This window comes from Citrus sinensis, chromosome 4 (genome assembly GCF_022201045.2).
Source record: "Citrus sinensis cultivar Valencia sweet orange chromosome 4, DVS_A1.0, whole genome shotgun sequence".
NCBI lineage: Eukaryota > Viridiplantae > Streptophyta > Magnoliopsida > Sapindales > Rutaceae > Citrus > Citrus sinensis.
In genome coordinates, this window is record NC_068559.1 from 3,112,038 (window position 1) to 3,131,724 (window position 19,687).

The 19,687-nt window shown below is 34.5% G+C and overlaps 2 protein-coding genes and 2 non-coding genes across 5 annotated transcripts; 2 read left to right on the forward strand and 2 right to left on the reverse strand.

The window, feature by feature from the left end:
• Positions 1-1,948: 1,948 nt before the first annotated feature.
• Positions 1,949-2,020, reverse strand: TRNAM-CAU (transfer RNA methionine (anticodon CAU)). Its single transcript has one exon. It is a non-coding gene; the product is annotated as a tRNA-Met (tRNA).
• Positions 2,021-2,170: 150 nt separating this feature from the next.
• LOC102622485 (beta-hexosaminidase 1) lies at positions 2,171-8,025 on the reverse strand. Its single transcript, XM_006485960.4, has 15 exons — positions 7,455-8,025; positions 7,273-7,356; positions 6,935-6,970; positions 6,678-6,789; positions 6,511-6,581; positions 6,272-6,402; positions 5,729-5,745; positions 5,584-5,632; positions 5,065-5,165; positions 4,745-4,804; positions 4,631-4,664; positions 3,780-3,878; positions 3,409-3,468; positions 3,067-3,317; positions 2,171-2,665 (listed from the first exon to the last, which is right to left on the reverse strand). Exons 1-15 carry the CDS (start codon positions 7,830-7,832, stop codon positions 2,490-2,492), a joined length of 1,659 nt encoding a protein of 552 aa, XP_006486023.1. The 5' UTR covers positions 7,833-8,025; the 3' UTR covers positions 2,171-2,489.
• Positions 8,026-9,206: 1,181 nt separating this feature from the next.
• Positions 9,207-9,278, forward strand: TRNAH-GUG (transfer RNA histidin (anticodon GUG)). The gene has a single exon. It is a non-coding gene; the product is annotated as a tRNA-His (tRNA).
• Positions 9,279-12,881: 3,603 nt separating this feature from the next.
• On the forward strand, positions 12,882-17,046 carry LOC102622183 (metal tolerance protein 11). Of its 2 annotated transcripts, none has more exons than XM_006485959.4 (6): positions 12,882-13,414; positions 14,370-14,479; positions 14,575-14,820; positions 15,609-15,689; positions 15,823-16,056; positions 16,525-17,046. In XM_006485959.4, exons 1-6 carry the CDS (start codon positions 13,249-13,251, stop codon positions 16,870-16,872), a joined length of 1,185 nt encoding a protein of 394 aa, XP_006486022.1. In that variant the 5' UTR covers positions 12,882-13,248; the 3' UTR covers positions 16,873-17,046. The 2 variants fall into 2 exon arrangements, with proteins under 2 accessions (XP_006486022.1, XP_024956976.1); XM_025101208.2 differs by lacking the exon at positions 12,882-13,414 and adding an exon at positions 13,702-13,840.
• Positions 17,047-19,687: the final 2,641 nt, after the last annotated feature.

The window sequence follows — 19,687 nt, forward strand, 5'->3', positions numbered from 1 at the left end:
AAAGAAAATTGGTTTGAACTTCTTTTTATCTAATGCACATTTGATAAACACAAATTATAAAATAAACGGATTTATTATTCCTTCACAAAGACACCAAGTAATTGTATTGGAATCAAATCGTGACCGAAAAAGCTTCTTTAGTTGTATGATCTTGACATCAGAGTATCTTCTTTTTACATAATTATGTCAAAGAATATGGCATAGTCTCCATTTCCCTAATAAATAATAGGGAAAAAAAATAAAGAGTGCTTAGACACAGGTAGAATTTTTGCTTAAACGAATTTTGCCACTACATAACAAAAAGTGACCATATGGTTTGGTTTCTATATGTTGATATAGTCTGGAACTAGATTTTTTTTTTTTTTTGAAGTCTGTTATACACAGATATTAAAGTCTGTTATACACAGATATTACTGACATTACATCAGACATTACAATTAATATTTACAATCATACTATATAACTGGGACCACCATCATACATTGACACACTGAAGTATATGCCCAGATATTTTAAACTCTCTCTAATATTCGAGGGGTGCCTGCTCCACTCACATTTCGTAAGGGAGAGACTGTCTCCACTCACATTTCGTAAGGGAGAGACTGTCTCCACTCAATTAATTGATAATTGAGGAAGAACTGAAACTAACCTCCATAATGCTCTTATGGAGGCTCGAACCCTTGCACTCAACATTGTAAGTGCAAGGCTTCTCCCATTGGACCAAAGACCCATTGGTGTCTGGAACTGGATTTAGAAGAAAGTGTGTGGGAATTAGCGAAAGCCAATGAAAGAGAAAAGGAGAGAAAGTGCTTGGAGATGATACATTAAGGACAAATGCGAGATTAACAATGTCATGATCAGGAGAAGAGACTTTTTTGTGATGGTGAAGCTATCTGGGAATTATATTTGTATTAAATAATAATTAGTCATAATTACGTGGTTGTTAATAGTCCAAGCAGGGTCTAATTATGCCAGATAACTACAAAAGTTTTGACTTGAACCATATGCGAAAAGAATGCAGTATAAAATAATAATTGGGCCAACTCAGAGACTAATAAAGTTATCTATGCTATTCCAGAGGTAAATAGATTATTTTTGTTTGTGTATTTTCTTTCTTTTTTTTTTAATCAAATTTTTTAATGTAAAAAGTTAGTTTAGTACATTTGCTCATCTACTATTGCATCAAACAGTGACACAAATGTGAAAGGTCCCCTCCATTATCTCAAATCAGAAAGAGGGGGCAAAAAAAGAAGAAGAAAAGAACCTTATTGTGCCAAAAACACTAGAAAATATTTCCTAATTTAGGAATGTGACCTAACCTAACTCACCAAACCAAACCCATGTTGCATTAATCAAACAAGAAGCGTAAGATACCACCATCTTCAAACCTAATGACAGTTACATTTGCCAGTTTTTATTCTTAAGGAACTGTTTCACAAAAATGAGAAACATGGATTCTCCTCATGAGTCACCCATGACAATGAAATTTTCATTTTTCACCAAATAAAGTCTATCTTGAACTCATTATCAACCAATGGTAACGCACCAAAAAAAAAAAAAGCACTTTTGTTCACAAGCTACTTTGAATTGAAAGTGCTTCAGTTCCTATATATGAAAGTAGTAAGTAAGAGTAAGACAACAACACAGCACATGGGAAAAGACTAAAGCCGGAGCCGTGTGGATCAACTTGGGCAATCAAACAACTTCGTTCACACTGCTCTCTTAGTTTTGTTTCATGTTCTGAATTTTCATCAAGAATTTGGATAGACTCTGGCACATGAAATGTAAAATAAAAGTTAATATGAAGAAGAACAATTCCTATTAATGATTTTCTTTTCCTTTTTTTTTTTTCTAAATTATTGGACAAGTTATCCTGCAAATTGAAGCAACAAAAAATATAGTTAAAAAAATTTAAAAATAAAAATAAAAAGCACGGAAGCCACTCTTATATCAGAGCCAGGTTTCGATCCTGGGACCTGTGGGTTATGGGCCCACCACGCTTCCGCTGCGCCACTCTGATTGTTGCTAGATGATGCCCAATCTATTTTATTTATCAATTTTAAAAATTTTCATACGAATAAAATCACCCTCCGGCCGTCAAATTAGAGTTTGGGAAGACACAATCAAGAAACAAAAACTGGAAGTCAAAGTCAAGATGAAGACTGCTTGCTAACAATTAAGACAGGATCATCAACTGATTTAACTTTTCACTTTTCAGTCTTTGCTGGCTTGTTATTGAGACTGGAAGCATTGATATTGTCGAGAGAGGAAATGGTAAATGAGATTGAAACAACTGATGCAATAACTTATTAAAACGGCAGTCATAACCAAATCCTGTGGCCAGATTGACATGCATTTTACTCGAACATTAACGCCAATCGACTACAGTACAGGCCCGGGTTGCTGTGAACACACATATTCCTCGCGTGTAGGCATGCAGAATGCAGCTTCAGATCCATAAACTTGGACCAATCTGACAAAGGAAAGATTTATTGCACATAGCATGATCCAGGGCCAATTGGAGGTTCTCTCGCATACTTATTCAAGACTGGAGCAGCTTGAACCCCACGCCTATTTAAAAGGCATCTGAAGTAGTGCAGTCGTGGTAATGCAGTTAATGTAATATTTCCAGAGGAAATCGCCTCCCTCCTACTCCACAAGCGCTCTGCAGGAAGCAAAAGTGGGAGCAAGTGAGACAAACTTATAATAAATGACCTCAACCAGTATAAATCTTCTACCAAAAGTGAAGGTAAAATTGGAAAGGACATCACTAAAAGTGAAGGTAAAATCTATTTCTCTAAATACTCTCCAGGGTTGGTTGAGGAGGATTGATTCACAGACCTCTTCAATGCAATATATCTAACCAATTACATTACCCACTTGGTAACTGTAAGTCAGTAGTTGTATTTGAAATGTGCTCTTCAGTATCAAACTGACACCCTAAGAAAGAAAAACGAGTACAGCTTTAAAAAAGTTTACATCCTCACTACCCTCAATATATCGAACTTGCCGTTTGGTAAGGTTTTGACTTCTAATGAAGGATTCAATTTCATTGTGCAATCATACCTGCAGCTGCAGCAGCGCGAGGCCATATTGTTTGGTGAATATCTGAGGTATCGGCTGTCTCACCCCACATGCAAACTTCCCCTCCAAGCACAAGCTCTTGGTTTGAAGGATCGGATATTCCCTCTAGCGGTTCAGCAGTGTAGACTTCATCCCAAGGAACATCAAGATGGTCAAGATACCAAAAACCTTGATTGCTGTAAATGCATCTAAAACCTTTTGCAACAGCTTTCGGACAGACACCACCTCCCAACCTTCAGCAACAAATAAACTGGTATTAGCTTGAAAGTCATACTTGCCAGAATTGACTGTGATACATTTTATACAAACGTGACAATAACTCACCAGTTATGCACAACCGTCCGTGGATTAAGGTTTGACGCAAATGAATTGAAGGTTTCCTCCCTGAAAGAAAAATAATCAGAAGTGTCCAAGACTTCCATTTTCTAGGCGTGACACGATTTGGACACTTATAACTGGGATATAGACCATTCTGTGGAGAAACCTCTTATTTCTTTGGAAATACTTTCGTGAGGAATATTGTTCATATTATGCACATATTTAAAAATCATTTCCATATTTTTTTTCTTTTGCAGATGCCCAGATTCCATTAACAGTTTAGATCCAGCCAGAGAACTCATTATGAATGAAAATCCAAGGGCAAAGTAAACTTAAAAATGCTACTAGCAATTTCATTGGCACAGAAGAGGACAAACCAGTTGACAGGGGTCCAATTTTTTGATATTGCTATTTTTTGAGCTGTCAGTACAAAATATTGATATGCCTCCTTGGCAGTCATTTTGTGATCGCGAAGCCTGCAATTAGATAGATCAGTACAGTGAGCAAACATAAAAGATTGTTGAGTAAAAATCCCATTCATTCAGAATTCGAACAAAAGAAAAACCAATGATGGTTTAGCCTTGCTGCTGATTAATTAATGGCTCATGAAATTGTTTGTTCTTGTATAGACACTGAACAATTTTTGCAGGCTCAATAACACAAAGTTAAGTCTGACTTCAAACCACAAACTGAGAACCACCATTCAGTGTCTAAATTACCTTATGGATGGTGAACCAAAAACTATTAAGGAATCAATCAAATTCTGAGAACCATTTTAATTTCTAAAATATATTGACATCAAAATCCCATCGAAACTGATCTCCAATCCCAAGAAAGTTGAACAGTACGGATATTATCTTTTTATGATATTCTCTTTGTACATCCATGTAAACATGAAACAGTGGAGATCATAGAGATGAACAATAAGAGATAAATGGCTAAAACTCTTATGAGTGTAAGTTACAACAAACAACAGAAAGAAAGTCTAGTATATCTCTAAAAGGTTTACCACAACAGAAGTAAATGTAATAGTGTAAACTTAAAAAAAAAGTTTGTGATCAGATAGGATTCACAGGAAAAGGAGCAAGGAATCAATATATAGTGTATCCATTTGCTCACAGAATCTTTGGTACCCCAGGGACTAATATGGCAGTCAGGTTATAAAAAATTTATCGAGTCATTATGTAACAAGTGAAAGATAATCAGCCAAAAGTGTTAGGGCTCATACCATTTCTTCACATGTGGAGTAGAGCTCCAGCAATCTATCAAACATTGCAAAATTTCAAATAAATCATCAGAATACACACAAGCATGAATGTAACACCAAGAGAGTAATACTAACCCGTGTTCACCTCGTCACCACCCAAGTGAAACAGCTCAAATGGGAAAATTTTTCTCAAATCTATGGTTGAAAAAAAAAAATCACATTACTATAAATAAAGTAATATATCCAGACAAACCCAAACATTTAATGGTCTCAATGCTATATATTTATCAAGCTCACAGATGAATAGTAGCTAACTTGCTCTTTCTAGAATCTGCAAGCATGACTATCAAGCACACTGGCAACATTTCTAATCAATTGTGCTGGTAATGAAAATTTATTTTTTATCAAATAATTGGATCGCACAAACAGAAAGTCACTTAAAAAGAAATCTTAACCTGATAGAATGCCGGAAATCACTTCAAAAGTAAAATTTTTGGAAACATCAAGTGGCTCTCTACAGGATGGAGAAGGCCAAAGGTTAGGGTATCCAGCTCCCCTTCACAGAATCAATTGAAATTTCATGCATTAAGAGATAGTATATTAGTTCAGCAGTGCTATGAGTCAACAATGCTGCAAGTCAACACAACTTCCACCTACCGATGCTTCAGAACCAAACACTTTTAAACCTGTCTTGCACTTTCAGATAATAGTATTAACCGGGAAATACATCAATAAAAATTTACGAAACTTTACAACTCTCTAATGATATAAAAACACCCACCACCAAAAAAAAAAAAAAAAAAGTGACAGATGATTTTGCACCTCAAAAAGTTAAATGATTTTGAAACTGAAGAACAACTACAAAAAAGAAGCAAATCTTAATAATTCTTCTTTTATCCACAGAAAGTCAGGATGATAATTTGAGGCCGAAGTAATCAGCAGCCGGATAGTAGTAGTGTTAACAAGTGTCTTACCATGATTCGGCATGACCAGGGACATCTACTTCTGCCATAACATTGATGCCTGCCATAAACAATGTAATATAATTATAGAAAATAAAGAAACAAAAGTACGTTTAAAGCCAAGGAAATACAACAAACTCTTAAAAATGAAGTGCACCTCTCATCTTGGCGAAACTTCATTTAGCACATGAAACATGAAAAGAGACAAAATTAGTTATTTATATTAACTTTATATAGTTATATAAAGATTACCAAATAAATCAGAACATGGATCCAGACATACCTTTAGGGCTGGAAAAAATAAAAGTAAACTGAATATATTTTTTGAAAAAGCTATACATATTTATATCATATAATTTTGGAAGCTAAAATATCTTATTACAGTTTCTCACCACTTAATTTTATCATAGTCATCATATCTTTTTAAATTATTTTAGCTGTCAAAGTTCAGGGTGCTTTAATTTAAAATAAAAGAAAGTACTAGCTGTCCACCAACTAGTATTCAACACAAGGAGCATCCAATGAAATTAATAAATTACAGAAATCAACAATCAAAATATCAATTTATATTGGGATCATGAGGAACGTGATATTTTTAAGTCTTTGAAGTTTGACTAAGATAAATACTTGATCTAAGGCTTTTATAATCTTTAAAAGCCTGTAAATAATCCAGGAGTTGGATAGGATGTAAAAATCTTACCCGACAATTTCATGGGCATCCTCAACCGTGTAGCGCTCCCACTTTGAATATGCGCCCTTCCACAAATTTGGATATGTAGGCACTTCAAGAGGAAATGACTGCTCGTCTATGATATGCCAATGAAGGACATTCTACTGAATTCAACATCACAAAATTTATACACGAGATTAGATGGTTCAGTGCTGAAATCCAAATTATGAAATACATATAATAAGAGACAGGGTAGAAGCATATCTTACAAGTTTTGCATATGACATAGATTCAATTATCTGCTTAATGACATCTACTGGTAAATAGTGCCTTGATGTATCTACACAGATGCAAAGAAAATAAGTACTACACATACAAGAAAAAAGCAGAAGCTTTGCAACTTTACATTCTACATGAACAGAAAATTAAAGATTACCAATCAGAAGGCCACGAAATGCAAATCTTGGTTTGTCTTGGATGTACCACGGTGCTTTATATACTAGTACGGATTTAGTATCATAGTCAAAAGAACACAATTGGCTGAATGTCTAGAACAATACAGAACAAAATGAAAAATAAGAAGAGAGAAAAAGGAATCAATATGACTCCAAGCAATAACAAAGGGTACTGGAAAACATGTTTACAGCTTTTCTTGCCTAGTCGGACATGTAATTAGACAATAGTCATACATACCTCCAATCCTCGCAGAGCACCATAAACTGTATTTGCCTGCAAGGAAAATAAAATCCAAACAGAACTATACATCGATATCCTTGATAAGCTTAGTGAACTTCAAAAACCTACAATTACACATACATCTTTTTTCTATCATTCATTTTAATCACACAATTGATACGTTGAGGCCTAAATTGTTTAGTAAATATCCCCCTTAACTTGGCAGATAATGATTTTAATCCACAGTGCCTCCATCCGAAGCACACACTAAACAAGTCGTAATGGCAGTATCCACGAGACCATCGATTTAAGAGCAAATTCACTATACAAGAAACACAACTAAAAAGAAAAATGACCTCTATTGTTGCCTCTCCAATAATTGACAGCCCCTCATTCTTAGCCACCAACAAAGTGTAACTCTCATCAACACCAAGCTGCAACTGCTCACGCACAAAAACAAAAATCCCCGAAGAATAAAAAGTCAAAAAATTTAGCACAAAAAATAAATAAACAAAAAGCGAAAACAAAACAAACCCACGTCTTCATTATCCGAATGAACAACAATCTTCAATGTTCCAATATCAAAACCCCACGATCTCCTCTTTCTAAAATTATTAAACACAGAATGGGAATTAACCCCTTCGACTTCGTGCTCGAAAATAATAGCTTTGTATCTCTCGAACGCTTCTTTAACAATCTTCGAGCCCGACCCTTTTCCCGAAACGGAGAGATAAAGAGCTGGGTCAACGGAGAGCGTGTCGTTACCGGAAGTGAATTGCGCTGGCAAAGGCCAGATGTAAGCGAGGGAATCGTCCACGTCGGTGGAGACAGAAAGGGAGGAAGTGAAAATGATGAGAAGTGCGGTGATGATTATAACTTTGAGAACTGAGAGATGTTCTTGGGATTTGAGCAACATTGTGGTTTGGTTTACGGAGATTCCTTTGGAAAACCAAAGTGATCTGATGAACAGCTGCAGCGAAGCGAAAGTGGAGGAGAGATACCAGTTAGTCAGGTGAATGAACTCATAAAGACAGGACAAAAAGTAGTTACAGTTTTTACTCTTTTAAGCTGTTCTTTTAGCCGTAATGGCGGTAAACATCATGAATTTGCGGTGATGAAAATGATTGCGAATGTGCACAAATCATGAGTGGGAAGTGCAATTGGGTCCTGGCCAGTTTGGGTCAACAGTGGGAAAGAAAAAAATACAAAAATTAAACATTTCACAGAAGATTAAGGCGTTTGTTGAAATTTGACTCATCAGTAACTTGCAAGCCTTTAAATTTATAATTTTGATGTTATGGCCTCCCTAAGTTTGTTGTTTCATAATTATGGTCCCCTTAGGACTGAAATCTTGGTTTCCCCAGGGTGGGTTTGGGATTGAAGTATTGTACCTTTTAAACTATAACTTGCTGTGAAAAAAAAAATTATAATTATAAAACAAAAGTTAATAATATATAATAAATGTAAATTTTAAATAATAATTTTCATAAAATTATTAAAAATATAATAGATTTTTCATTATACAAATGAAAAATCATAGCAACATAACTTTAAAACTACAGCAGTTAGTGTTTACCAAATATTTTAGTACTGTATCTTTTAAGCTATAGCTATCCAACATCAATAACAAACGCACCCTAAATACAATATACTTGGGTACTTGATATCGGTATTGTATTATACGACTCCGTATTTGGAGCAAAAAAAATCTCAGATTCCTATGTTGAACAACTTTACGAAGAAGCACAAAACTAGTCTGCAAGATATTGACTAAATGCAAAATGCACCTTGAAGAACTTTGTTGTTTTGGGCAATGTGGGCTCGGCCCTTACCACTTTTTCTTAAAGGTGTGAAACTGGGCTTTCAAAGTGAAGCCCAGATTATAATTTTTCAAGTGAATCTGCCGTGCCCCTCACTTTTTCTCCTCTCCAATTCAAAGTTCAAACCCACTTCGATGCATCATGAATCACACTTCTAGGAAAAATCTCTCTCTTCCATCCTTTTTACATCATATAATTGGGACTAAAAGTTTTATTAAACATATGTATGTACAGTCAAACTACTTGAATTGGTGTTTCATGAAAAATCAATATGAACATAGATCGTTTTTGTTGTGAATTTCGGCTGCTTTACAAATACAATTTTGTAAAAGGATTGAAGAGTTTGGGTATAAATAATTCATTCCCTCAAATTTGTCAACAAATAAAAGATAAATAAATATTGCGAATAGATGTTTGTCGCCCTTTATTTAATTGTTATATATATTAATTCGTGACGCATACGCCAACTTGTGGCTGTAGTTTAGTGGTTAGAATTCTACGTTGTGGCCGTAGAGACCTGGGCTCGAATCCCAGCAGCCACATGTCATTTTTTTAATTTTATTTTCATATTTTAACTAAAATAATTTAAGACAATCTGAACTTGAAAATTAAAACAATTTGGGATCTTGATGGGAATCCAATGCTTTCTTCTATACTTTTCGACGAGAGCCCAATGCTTTCTTCTGTACTTTTTTGTTTCAATTAAAAAATTAGTACAGAATTTGGTATAATTTTTCATTCCAATTAAACAATCGTTAGAGATCATTATTGGTCGGCAATCAAATGGGTTGGTGAATTTTAATAAGTCAAATAGAAGTGATGGGTTCGAATTTTGTGAGTCAGAGTGGGCACTTTAGATTCAGACCGGAAGGTTTCAAATCCAATTCAAACCAAACACAAAAGATTTTAGTGGAACCAACCAGTAATGGGTTTGACTTGAGTATTTACTTGCATTAGGTTGGGATCCACTTTGATTTATCCTCCTTTTAACAAATTTTGATAATTAATAGCTTATAAATTAAAATGGCCAAACAGGACCAAAACAAGCCACATCATACATTAAAAACATTTGATTTATCTAATTTGAACTAAATATGAATGATTTAATAAACTAGATCAAACAAAACTTAAAATTTTAATTCGGTCCAAAAAACCAAACCAAGTGTTCCCTCCTACTTTTAATTCTTCTCATACATCTTCTTCATTTTCATTATTCCATCAAGATCTTCATATCAATAGTTTTTGTTATTTTTTATTGACGTTTCTTATTCACCTTATCTTTCACACTTTTTTTTTTATCCCGGTTTCTATTATTTAGTATAAAGTTATTCTATATTCGGTATTGTGGTGGTGGATTTGAATTGATTGATGGAGCACTAGATCCTTTTCCCCAAAGTAGTGTGAGTTTATGGGGAGAACCTTAGGTGCAACTGTAGCACTGTGCCACAGTTGTATCTAATCGTTGGATGTCAGTGGACCCCACCAATCCAACTATATCCAACGGCTAGATGTAACTGTGGCCTGATCCGAGTTTATGACTACATTAGCATCTTTCAGTGATAATTATTAACTTAGCCATGTGTAAAATTTTTATATGGTTCTCCTCTATTTATTTATGCTTTGTCGAATAAACTTTTTATCTCCTAATCAATCCGTATTTATATAAAGAATCATATATAATTCACTTTAAAACAAAAAAAAAAAAAGAGAAAAGTTCACCTCTAATAAGCCGTGGCATTGAAACATTTATTTTTCGAAGAAAACAAAATCGATTAGTCAACTAAATTTGATCAGACAACATTTATGGGATGACAACAACTTTCAATATTCCTTACGTCATGCCGACCGATATTTTGAAGAACAAATGATAAGTCACTAAACCGAGAGAAAAATCTCGGTCGCTTTCATCAATTCTTATAATTTAATGAAGCATTGCTTTTGAAAGAAATAAAATTTTAACGAAGCACTTATTAATTTAGGCCACAAAAAGTGATGAGTGTCCCCATTTGGTATCGGCCACAATTCTGTGAGGTCCCCATTTTCTTTCATTGATGCGCGGGCTGTTTCGGAGGCTCAAGCGCCACGTGAGTTTCAAAAAGCGTTGGATCAAATTTTTATATTGGAATGTAGAAGATAAGGGCAAACAAATATTTAATCAAATTGTATGGGTTTTCTTTTGTTTTTCAAATGAGTGATGAAAATATCCAGACATGCAATCATTGCTGATCATATTTTGTACAAATTTCTCCGGGTAATGGTAATATTTCATTTGTCATCAAACAGTCTAATGGGTGATGAACCTATCTTTCACAACTTAAGACATTTGAACCCATTTTTCAGTTCCTTGTCTGCTCTCAAATTGGTAAAATATTTACTCCAAACTACAAATTTGGAGATCCCATGATTTTTAGCGACAAGTGTTTTCTTTTTAATTTTTAGAAAAATTATCATTTTTATACCCTTAATTTATTATGTTATCAAACACACCACAATATTTTTAGGGTATATCAGTCGTCCATCTTTAGTTGACAAAATGTATCTATCGTTCATTAAATCGTTAGTTTTCGTTTAAATGTGATAACATTAAAAGGGTAATCTGATCTTTTCATACGGAAATAAAGAATATAAATGATAATCTAATGATATACAAGTGATAATATGACAATTTAAGCGTAAACAAATGATAATTTTTCTTTTATCTTAATTTGAATTTCGATGGCAAAATCATCTATTTACTACAATTCTATTACTTTCATATCACGACTAATGGTTTAGTGAAAGGTAGATACGTTTTATTAACTTAAGATGAACCACTTATATACATTAAAAGTGTTGTAGTATATTTAATAAAAATATTTTTTTAAAAATATACAAGTTATAATTTTCCTAACTTCTATGATAATTAATTAACAAGTGGACAATGCTTAGTATTAATCCTTATGTTTTTGTTTTTTTTTTTTTTTGCAAACACATACCGTAGATAGGTTGCAAATTCTACTTGGAATTAACTTGCCAAATGCATGTTTTGTTTGTTAGTGCATTTGGTCAAAATAAGCAACGATTAATTATTATATAATAATGAGTAATAGAGATTTTACCACCGGTGGGCCCACGAATCCCACTAACCGTGACAAGTCCCTTTCTTTCTATGATAATCTAATCATCCCCCACGACAGCCAGTCAGCCACCATGCCTATGCGCATCCGTATCTCTTTTTATCCGTGAGACCAGAATCTATCGCCTACTCTCGCGCTCACTTAAGCTCGCAACGTCGCCTTTGATCATTGGCTTGGCCTCCCTAACTATCTTAATTATTTATTCATTCAATAATTCTACACTTCTTCAAATATCTCACTCGACAGCTTTCCACTCCAAGCCCTTGCGCGTCTGAAGTGAATTAGTTCCCACACTGGGTTGGTGAGTCCGCGACAGCACTAAGGATACTATATTTAAATATTGGACATGTCAAGGCTTAGCTTATTAAAATTCTCGACTTTTATTGATTTTATATGCATCTAATGGTAGTTAAATTATAGGATATCGTATCCTTAAAGGTACTGTAATTGGCTCTTAATATACATATTTAGAAAGTTGAGATACATGTTTATATATTCATTGATACGGCACATAACATATCGTATCATTCATTTATTGATTTAATAAAGTTACTTTGCTTATGATAATAATAAAATAACTAGTATCCAATTTGTGGAGGAATTTTTAAAATGCATATAAGATATGTAATTGAATTTTATATAACCATCAATTATATGCTGATTCTTTAAAATAAATACACACACATAAAAATTTTATTTATTTATTGAATGATTGATATAATATCTGAGAGACAATATTCTAAAATTTCTCTTGATACGTAACAATCATTAGTTAAAATAATATGTCATTTTGAATACAAAATTTTGATTGCAACATCGACATTTCATCTCTCAAAATAAATTAACGTTTTTTTTTTAAGAACAAGAGTTTAATTTACAAAGGTGACAATCCATTGCCGTTCATGCTCCTCAGGTGCAACATAAAATTCTCGCACATAAGAACCGGACCATAAAGTGGGACCCACCGCAAAGAATCATCTGGACCAGATCGTTCTCCCTCAAGTGATTCCTCCTCATTTCCCATCCGAACTTTGCCCGCTCTCTCACTAGATAAGAGATATACCTACTTCTCGTCTTGTACCCATCGTGCCGTATCTCGACCGTACACGTGTTTCTCGTCTCCACACGTAAACCAGCACCTACACACAACCCATCACGTGTTCTTCTCACCAACCAATCAATATCCGCCACGTAAACCACATTAACTGTTCCCTTATTTAAACTTTTCTGCCTCTTCACGCTTATGTTCCTCCAACTCTCTCGCACACTCAATTTCTTCTGCTGGTGAATGCCTGATAACACGCACAACACCACAACGGATTTCAGTATTCCGAGAACGCCACCGTTTTCAGCTCATTACATATAGGTTGTTTCACTTCTTAGGGTGACCCGAAAAATGGTGGAACCGGTCGCACGTGAAAGCGACGAGGAGACGTCGCTGCTGGCGCAGCAAGGCAATGTTGACCGGTCGTGGCGTTTGAACTTCGACGGCTTTCAGGTATCGCCTGAACGCACAGAGAAGAAACCTCCACGTGGCCTCCATGACTGCCTGGGAGTTTTAGGTCATTAACAAATTTCTTTTTTTCGATTCCTGCTTGAATGGGCAATATTCAGTAGCGAATTTTGTTTTATTAGTGTCTTCTTAATATACGTTATCTTTTGAAAAATAAATTCTTAAAGTTTGTTGTTTGTTATTAATGTTTTCTTTCTTCTTAGTGGAGTATTTATTCGATTCTTGAAGTATAATTTGTGTGATCGGTAAGAATTGGAATATAATTGACTGAAAAAATTAAAAATTAATTTTAGCTTTAAAAACCGGCTGAAGCACAAACTACAGGCAGTTAAAGCCGCAAACTAGAGAAGGTGTGTGATTTGCTGTGTTTGCTTGAATTTTGAGGTCCCTATGGAAGACTTCTGTTTGTTAAATTTTGGGAGTCTTAGTTTCTCTATTGAGTGGCTTGTTTTGCAGCTTTTGGTCTTGTTAGGAGGTAGAAACTTTTAAGTTCGCATCTTGTGCTTCTGTGTGGATTGTCTTATTGTTTTCGGTTTTGACCGCAAATGGTTGAATTTTTCTTTTTGGATATAGAAAAAATTGTTTATGTATGGTGCCTCACGTTAAAACACAGCATATCTGAGCTTCTAGTATGATTGTGATTATTTATTTATTCTTTCTTCTGTATTTGTTTACAAAACTATTTAAACCCCAAAATTAGTTAGTAATAACCTGGAAATACCGAGATTAATTCATTGAGTGATGCAGAATTCTTTCTCCTTTAATTACAATTACTGATCAGTTACAGTAACTAGATTTCTTTTGCTGTTTCTGGTTACTTTGAAGTTTTAATATTAGTGTTGGATACTGATGTGAAAGCTGACCGATGAGAACAGAATTTTGGAACTTATACGGTGTACTATCTTTCTGTTGTTCCTTGTTATAAGTCATGCATGGTTAAGTGAAATATGGGTTAACCCTGTCTCAGTTATTTTAGAAATAATTGTTATGTTTCTTGGATTCAGGTCCAGAAGATAACGTGGCTGAATACTATCAACAGCAGGTACAGATGCTTGAGGGATTTAATGAAATGGATGCCTTAGCAGAACGAGGTTTTGTTCCTGGAATGACAAAGGTTTATATTGCCATTTCTCTCTCTCTCTCTTTTTTAATTTACTTATGATGCTGTATCTCAATTGTTTAAATTGAAGTTTCTAATTATGATTGCAGGAAGAGCGGGAAAATTTGGCTAGAAGTGAGACACTGGCCATTAGAATATCAAATGTTGCCAACATGGTTCTTTTTGCTGCTAAAGTTTATGCTTCTGTCAAAAGTGGTTCATTGGCCATCATTGCATCCACATTAGACTCCCTTCTTGATCTTCTATCGGGATTCATCCTGTGGTTTACTGCATTCTCCATGCAAACACCAAACCCGTACCAATACCCTATTGGAAAGAAAAGGATGCAGCCATTGGTTAGTCCATTTTAAATTGTATAATGGCTTTCATATTTTAAGATTAATTTATAAATCACGACACACTTAATATGCATTAAAAATTATTGAGTCTCTGGTTTTCTTGCATATTTTAGTTCTAAGCATGTAATTTGATTTTGTTGTCTATTGATGTTTTCTGTTAGAATCCAAAATAATCTATGCTGGTAACAGTTTGAGCCAACTAATTTCCACCTCTTTTTTTTCCCCTTGCGGTCATCAGATATAGATAGTGATACCACCCCTAATTCAAATACTTAAATCTCTTTTGAGTATCACCTTTGAACATGCTCTACTTTTTGATGGATTTATGTGAAAATAACTCCTTTAAAATAGCTGCCGTAAGAGGCAAAATACTTGCCTCCACATATGAAATAAAATGGTTAAAAAAAGATGGACAGAAGCAGCATTTGATCTGAGATTGATAACCATGCAGCTGTTATGAACTGAGTTTTATGATCTTATTTATTCCTCTTATGCAAATTTTGGCTTATGAACTAAAACTTCTTTGCAGAGAAAGACTGGAGAAGTCTTCTAGTTTTGGCATTTTGTGGATTGTGAACTAAAATTAGATTATTCATGATTAAGTGTCGTCCTCTCTGTCCTAGTGTAGGCATTAAAATTTGGTTGTGTCAAGTTGTTAAGGACATATTTTGATATTTGAAGTATTATGAAGCTTAGGAAATTTTTAGTGCTTTAATTTGTTTTTGCAAGTGATCCTAGGAATTTTATTTATTACTTATAATTTGTAATTTGTCAATGATGTGCAGGGGATTCTGGTGTTTGCATCTGTCATGGCAACCCTTGGACTGCAGATTATCTTAGAGTCATTGCGCACTTTGGTATCTAATGTAAGTGTTCCTTAATTAATTTCGACTGTGTTGAAGTTCCTCTAAGATCTTTTAAGATAATGTTTGTTTATTGAGAATAGAGCCTACTGCATGTACTTGAAAGATGACCGTTTCTCATACTCTGACACAACAGGAGGATCAATTCAACTTGACAAAAGAACAAGAGCAATGGGTCGTGGGCATCATGCTTTCGGTGACCCTAGTAAAACTTCTTCTGGTTGTGTATTGCCGTGCCTTTACTAATGAGATTGTCAAAGCTTATGCCCAGGATCACTTTTTTGATGTTATCACCAACATCATTGGCCTCGTAGCTGTACTTCTTGCTAATTACATTGATGACTGGATGGATCCCGTTGGAGCTATTATTGTGAGTCAAATCTCAAACTCTCTTGTGTTTTCATGTGCATGTGTTCATTTGCTTGTGTTCATGTGGGGAATTGAGGAATGCTGATGCTGACGGATCTACTTAAAAATTTAACATTATCATATACTCATCTATCATCAGCACTTCTATCTATTGCATTGGAATTTGAATTAGATCTAGTAAATTTGACTCAGCACATTGTGATATTCATAGACTTTCCTGTATGTTGCCCTTTGAGATCATGGCTATTGTACCAGAGGATTTCATAATTATGTAAGAGACTTGATTCCTCTGACCAGTGAACCTTTTTGGATCTTTTGAATAAGGGTGATTGAAATTATCAAGGATTTAGAGTTCCACAAAATGCTAGGTTGAATAATTTTCAAATTCACAATCACAATACAAGTATGATATCACACCAGGTTTTGCCAAACTCCATATTTATGTGTACATGTATTTAACTTGCTGCAGCTGGCCTTGTACACCATCCGCACATGGTCAATGACAGTGTTGGAAAATGTGAACTCCCTTGTTGGAAGATCAGCTGCTCCAGAGTATCTACAAAAGCTCACATACCTCTGCTGGAACCACCACAAGTCCATAAGACATATTGACACAGTCCGAGCTTACACATTTGGGTCTCACTACTTTGTGGAGGTTGACATTGTGCTGCCAGCAAGCATGCCCTTGCAAGAGGCCCATGACATCGGTGAGTCCTTGCAGGAGAAGCTCGAGCTTCTGCCAGAGATTGAGCGCGCCTTTGTTCATCTTGATTACGAGTACACTCACAGACCTGAGCATGCTCAAGCACACTACTAGGAACTGTAGAATATTCTGATGTTGTATTTATTATCATCTTGTTGGTGCTTTTTGTTCCCACCCTACAAGTCCAATTATTAATTATCCACGAAAATCAAGCCTTGTGAAAGATAGATTGTCATTGACAAGATTATTTACACATATTTTAGTAATTTAAGTTCTATTACACGATCAGCAGAGAGTTCTGGGGAGGTAAGAGTAGTCTAAAATGGCTCTTGGGCTCTGTTGATGGGAGTGATGAATTAGTAATGTGCTTGTTAAGTTTGGGCTGTTTAGCCCAATGTGACGTGACTTTTTCTTTTCCCCTTTTTCGCCTGACGTTAAAAAGATTTCTTTTGCAATTCAGGTTGGTTTCTAATTTTCCGTTCTAAAGCCAGATTATGGTTACTAAGCCCAAAAAAAAAAAGGTATCCGCTGCACTTTCAATATCAATCCATCTTTAGTCAAAATCATTTATTTTTTCCTCTCTTTCCTGAAACCACATAATTAATAGGTTTTTTTGGGTTAAGCTTACAATAATTTAAGAGTCAGTTAAATCAGCGCAAATATGACTAACATATGGGGCCATTTGGTGGGGTCACCTTCTAATTTGCTGGATTGTAAATGTAATTTGGCATGACCCATAATTAATATATTATTAACAATAGTAATAAAATAAAAACTCCCAAATAAAATCTCAGTTGGGCTACAACTAGGGATGACAATTGTACCCACAAACCCGTTCAAATCCACCCGCCAAAACCCGTCAATTGCAGGTAATTTTATCCGTTGCGGGTGGGTTTAATATTATAAATGAAAACCCGCACATGGATGCGGGTGGGTTTGGTATTAACGTTATATCCGGTGGATACCCGCATGGATATCCACCAAACCCGAATTATTTTTTCCAAATTTTTTTAATTTAATTTTAATCTAAAAATGTATAAAGAAAATAATGTCATTAATCAAATTACCAAATAGCCAAAGGCTCAAAGTTGTGACCCATCTCTTATTCTAAAGTCATAACCTAAAGAAAACTAAAGGCATTTCCCTTCGAATTAGTATTTGAAAATATTAATTTTAATTATTATTATAGGCATTGTGTTGGATGGGTGCTTATGATGGTGAATGAAATGAATATCTTCTCTTGGAGCTTATTTTAAATGATAATATGAAGTGTAATTATTATTTTTAGATACTAGTTTGTGTTTTTTAAATAGATTTGTGTAATTTATACTTAAATTTGAGAATTTGTGTTGAATTGATGTGGAAATTTTAATTTTTCATTTACATTGTTTAAATATAAAATTGAGTATGTTATATGGAATTTGAAGTTATTATTATAAATTTATATATTAAACATTTGTGATTTTAAATACGGAAACCCGTAAAAAATCCGCCGGATACTATTACGGATTTGGTAATTGTTAAAACCCGCTGCGGGTTGCGGGTGGATTTAATAATTTAAATTTTATGCGGGTTTGGATTTGATAATGACAAACCCACTGCGGACGGTGCCCATTACCATCCGTAGCTACAACGGATCATACCCAGTCAATAGCAAGGACTTGTTTGACAAATACCATTTTTGTTTCTTAGCCCGAAGATGAACAGCCTTCATGTTGATTTGATAAATCTCACAACAATAATATATATTTTATCGGGGAGCTAGCTACGGTACAGATTCTGTAACATACAGACCAGGATAGCCAGCCCCCCAATGGCGCCATTTGCTTGCTTTGTTTCCAAATGCTGGGACACGTGGAGTGCATGGAGTGGGGGATGTATGTTACAGAATCTGTAACATAGACTTCTCCATTTTTATCGTCATGTTATTGACCTAATATTGCAAATTATTAATGGCCTTTGGTCATCTCGAAAAGGTCATGGGTCAATGTTGCGCGCGGTGCCGGGTCAAATAACATCAATTTAAAAGTGCTGACGTCTATGCGAGTACAATCGCATCGCCCCCTAAGATTCAAGGAATTTGAACATCTCCACAATCACGTCCATGATCAGCCAAATGTATTCATAGTCATTACTGCTTCTCCATTCATTTTCCTGTATTGTTGCTCCCAACCATAGCCGCATATGACGGTAATTAGAAAGAAACATGAATCGTTAACCAAGAACAGGAAGCTATCTGAAATACCCACGTGAAAAACAGTGCTTCTACAGGTCAAAAAACAATAATAATCAAGTACTAGCAAAGTTTTAAAAATGTTTTGAGTGCTTTATTGCTTTATGTTTTTATTACAAAGAATTAATGCCTACAATTACAACTCACATGAAAATATTTATTAATATATTTATAATTAAATAATTATTAAAATAAAAAATTTAAATTTTAACCCTCTTAAATATTTGAAAAATGACTATTCCCCTCTCATTTTGAGAAAAAAAAAATATCTTTGTATAATTATTTATATAATTAAAAAAAAAAATTTATCCGTCACAATACTTTCACCGGGGCTTGAAGTGTTGCAGCTCAGCCACTGCTTTATGCTTTAAAAAAGATAATCTTATCTTCTTCTTTTTTAACTTTGTCAAAGGATTTTTTTTTTTTTAATAATGTTAAAATTATACATAGATTTCTCCTTATTTTTAATATTAGCATACTTCGATTTCGAACCTGATTTTTGGGTTGGGTTCGTGATTTTTTTTTAATTGTAATATTTGTGAAAATGTAATGAAATATTAAAAAAAAAAAACTACATGGTAAAATAAAGCAATAATAAATGAACAAAATGAATAAAGAAAGGAAGAAAAGTGAAACCAGCTCTGCCCGCCAAATTCTTTTCTAGCAATTAACGAACCATAACAAACAAACACACAC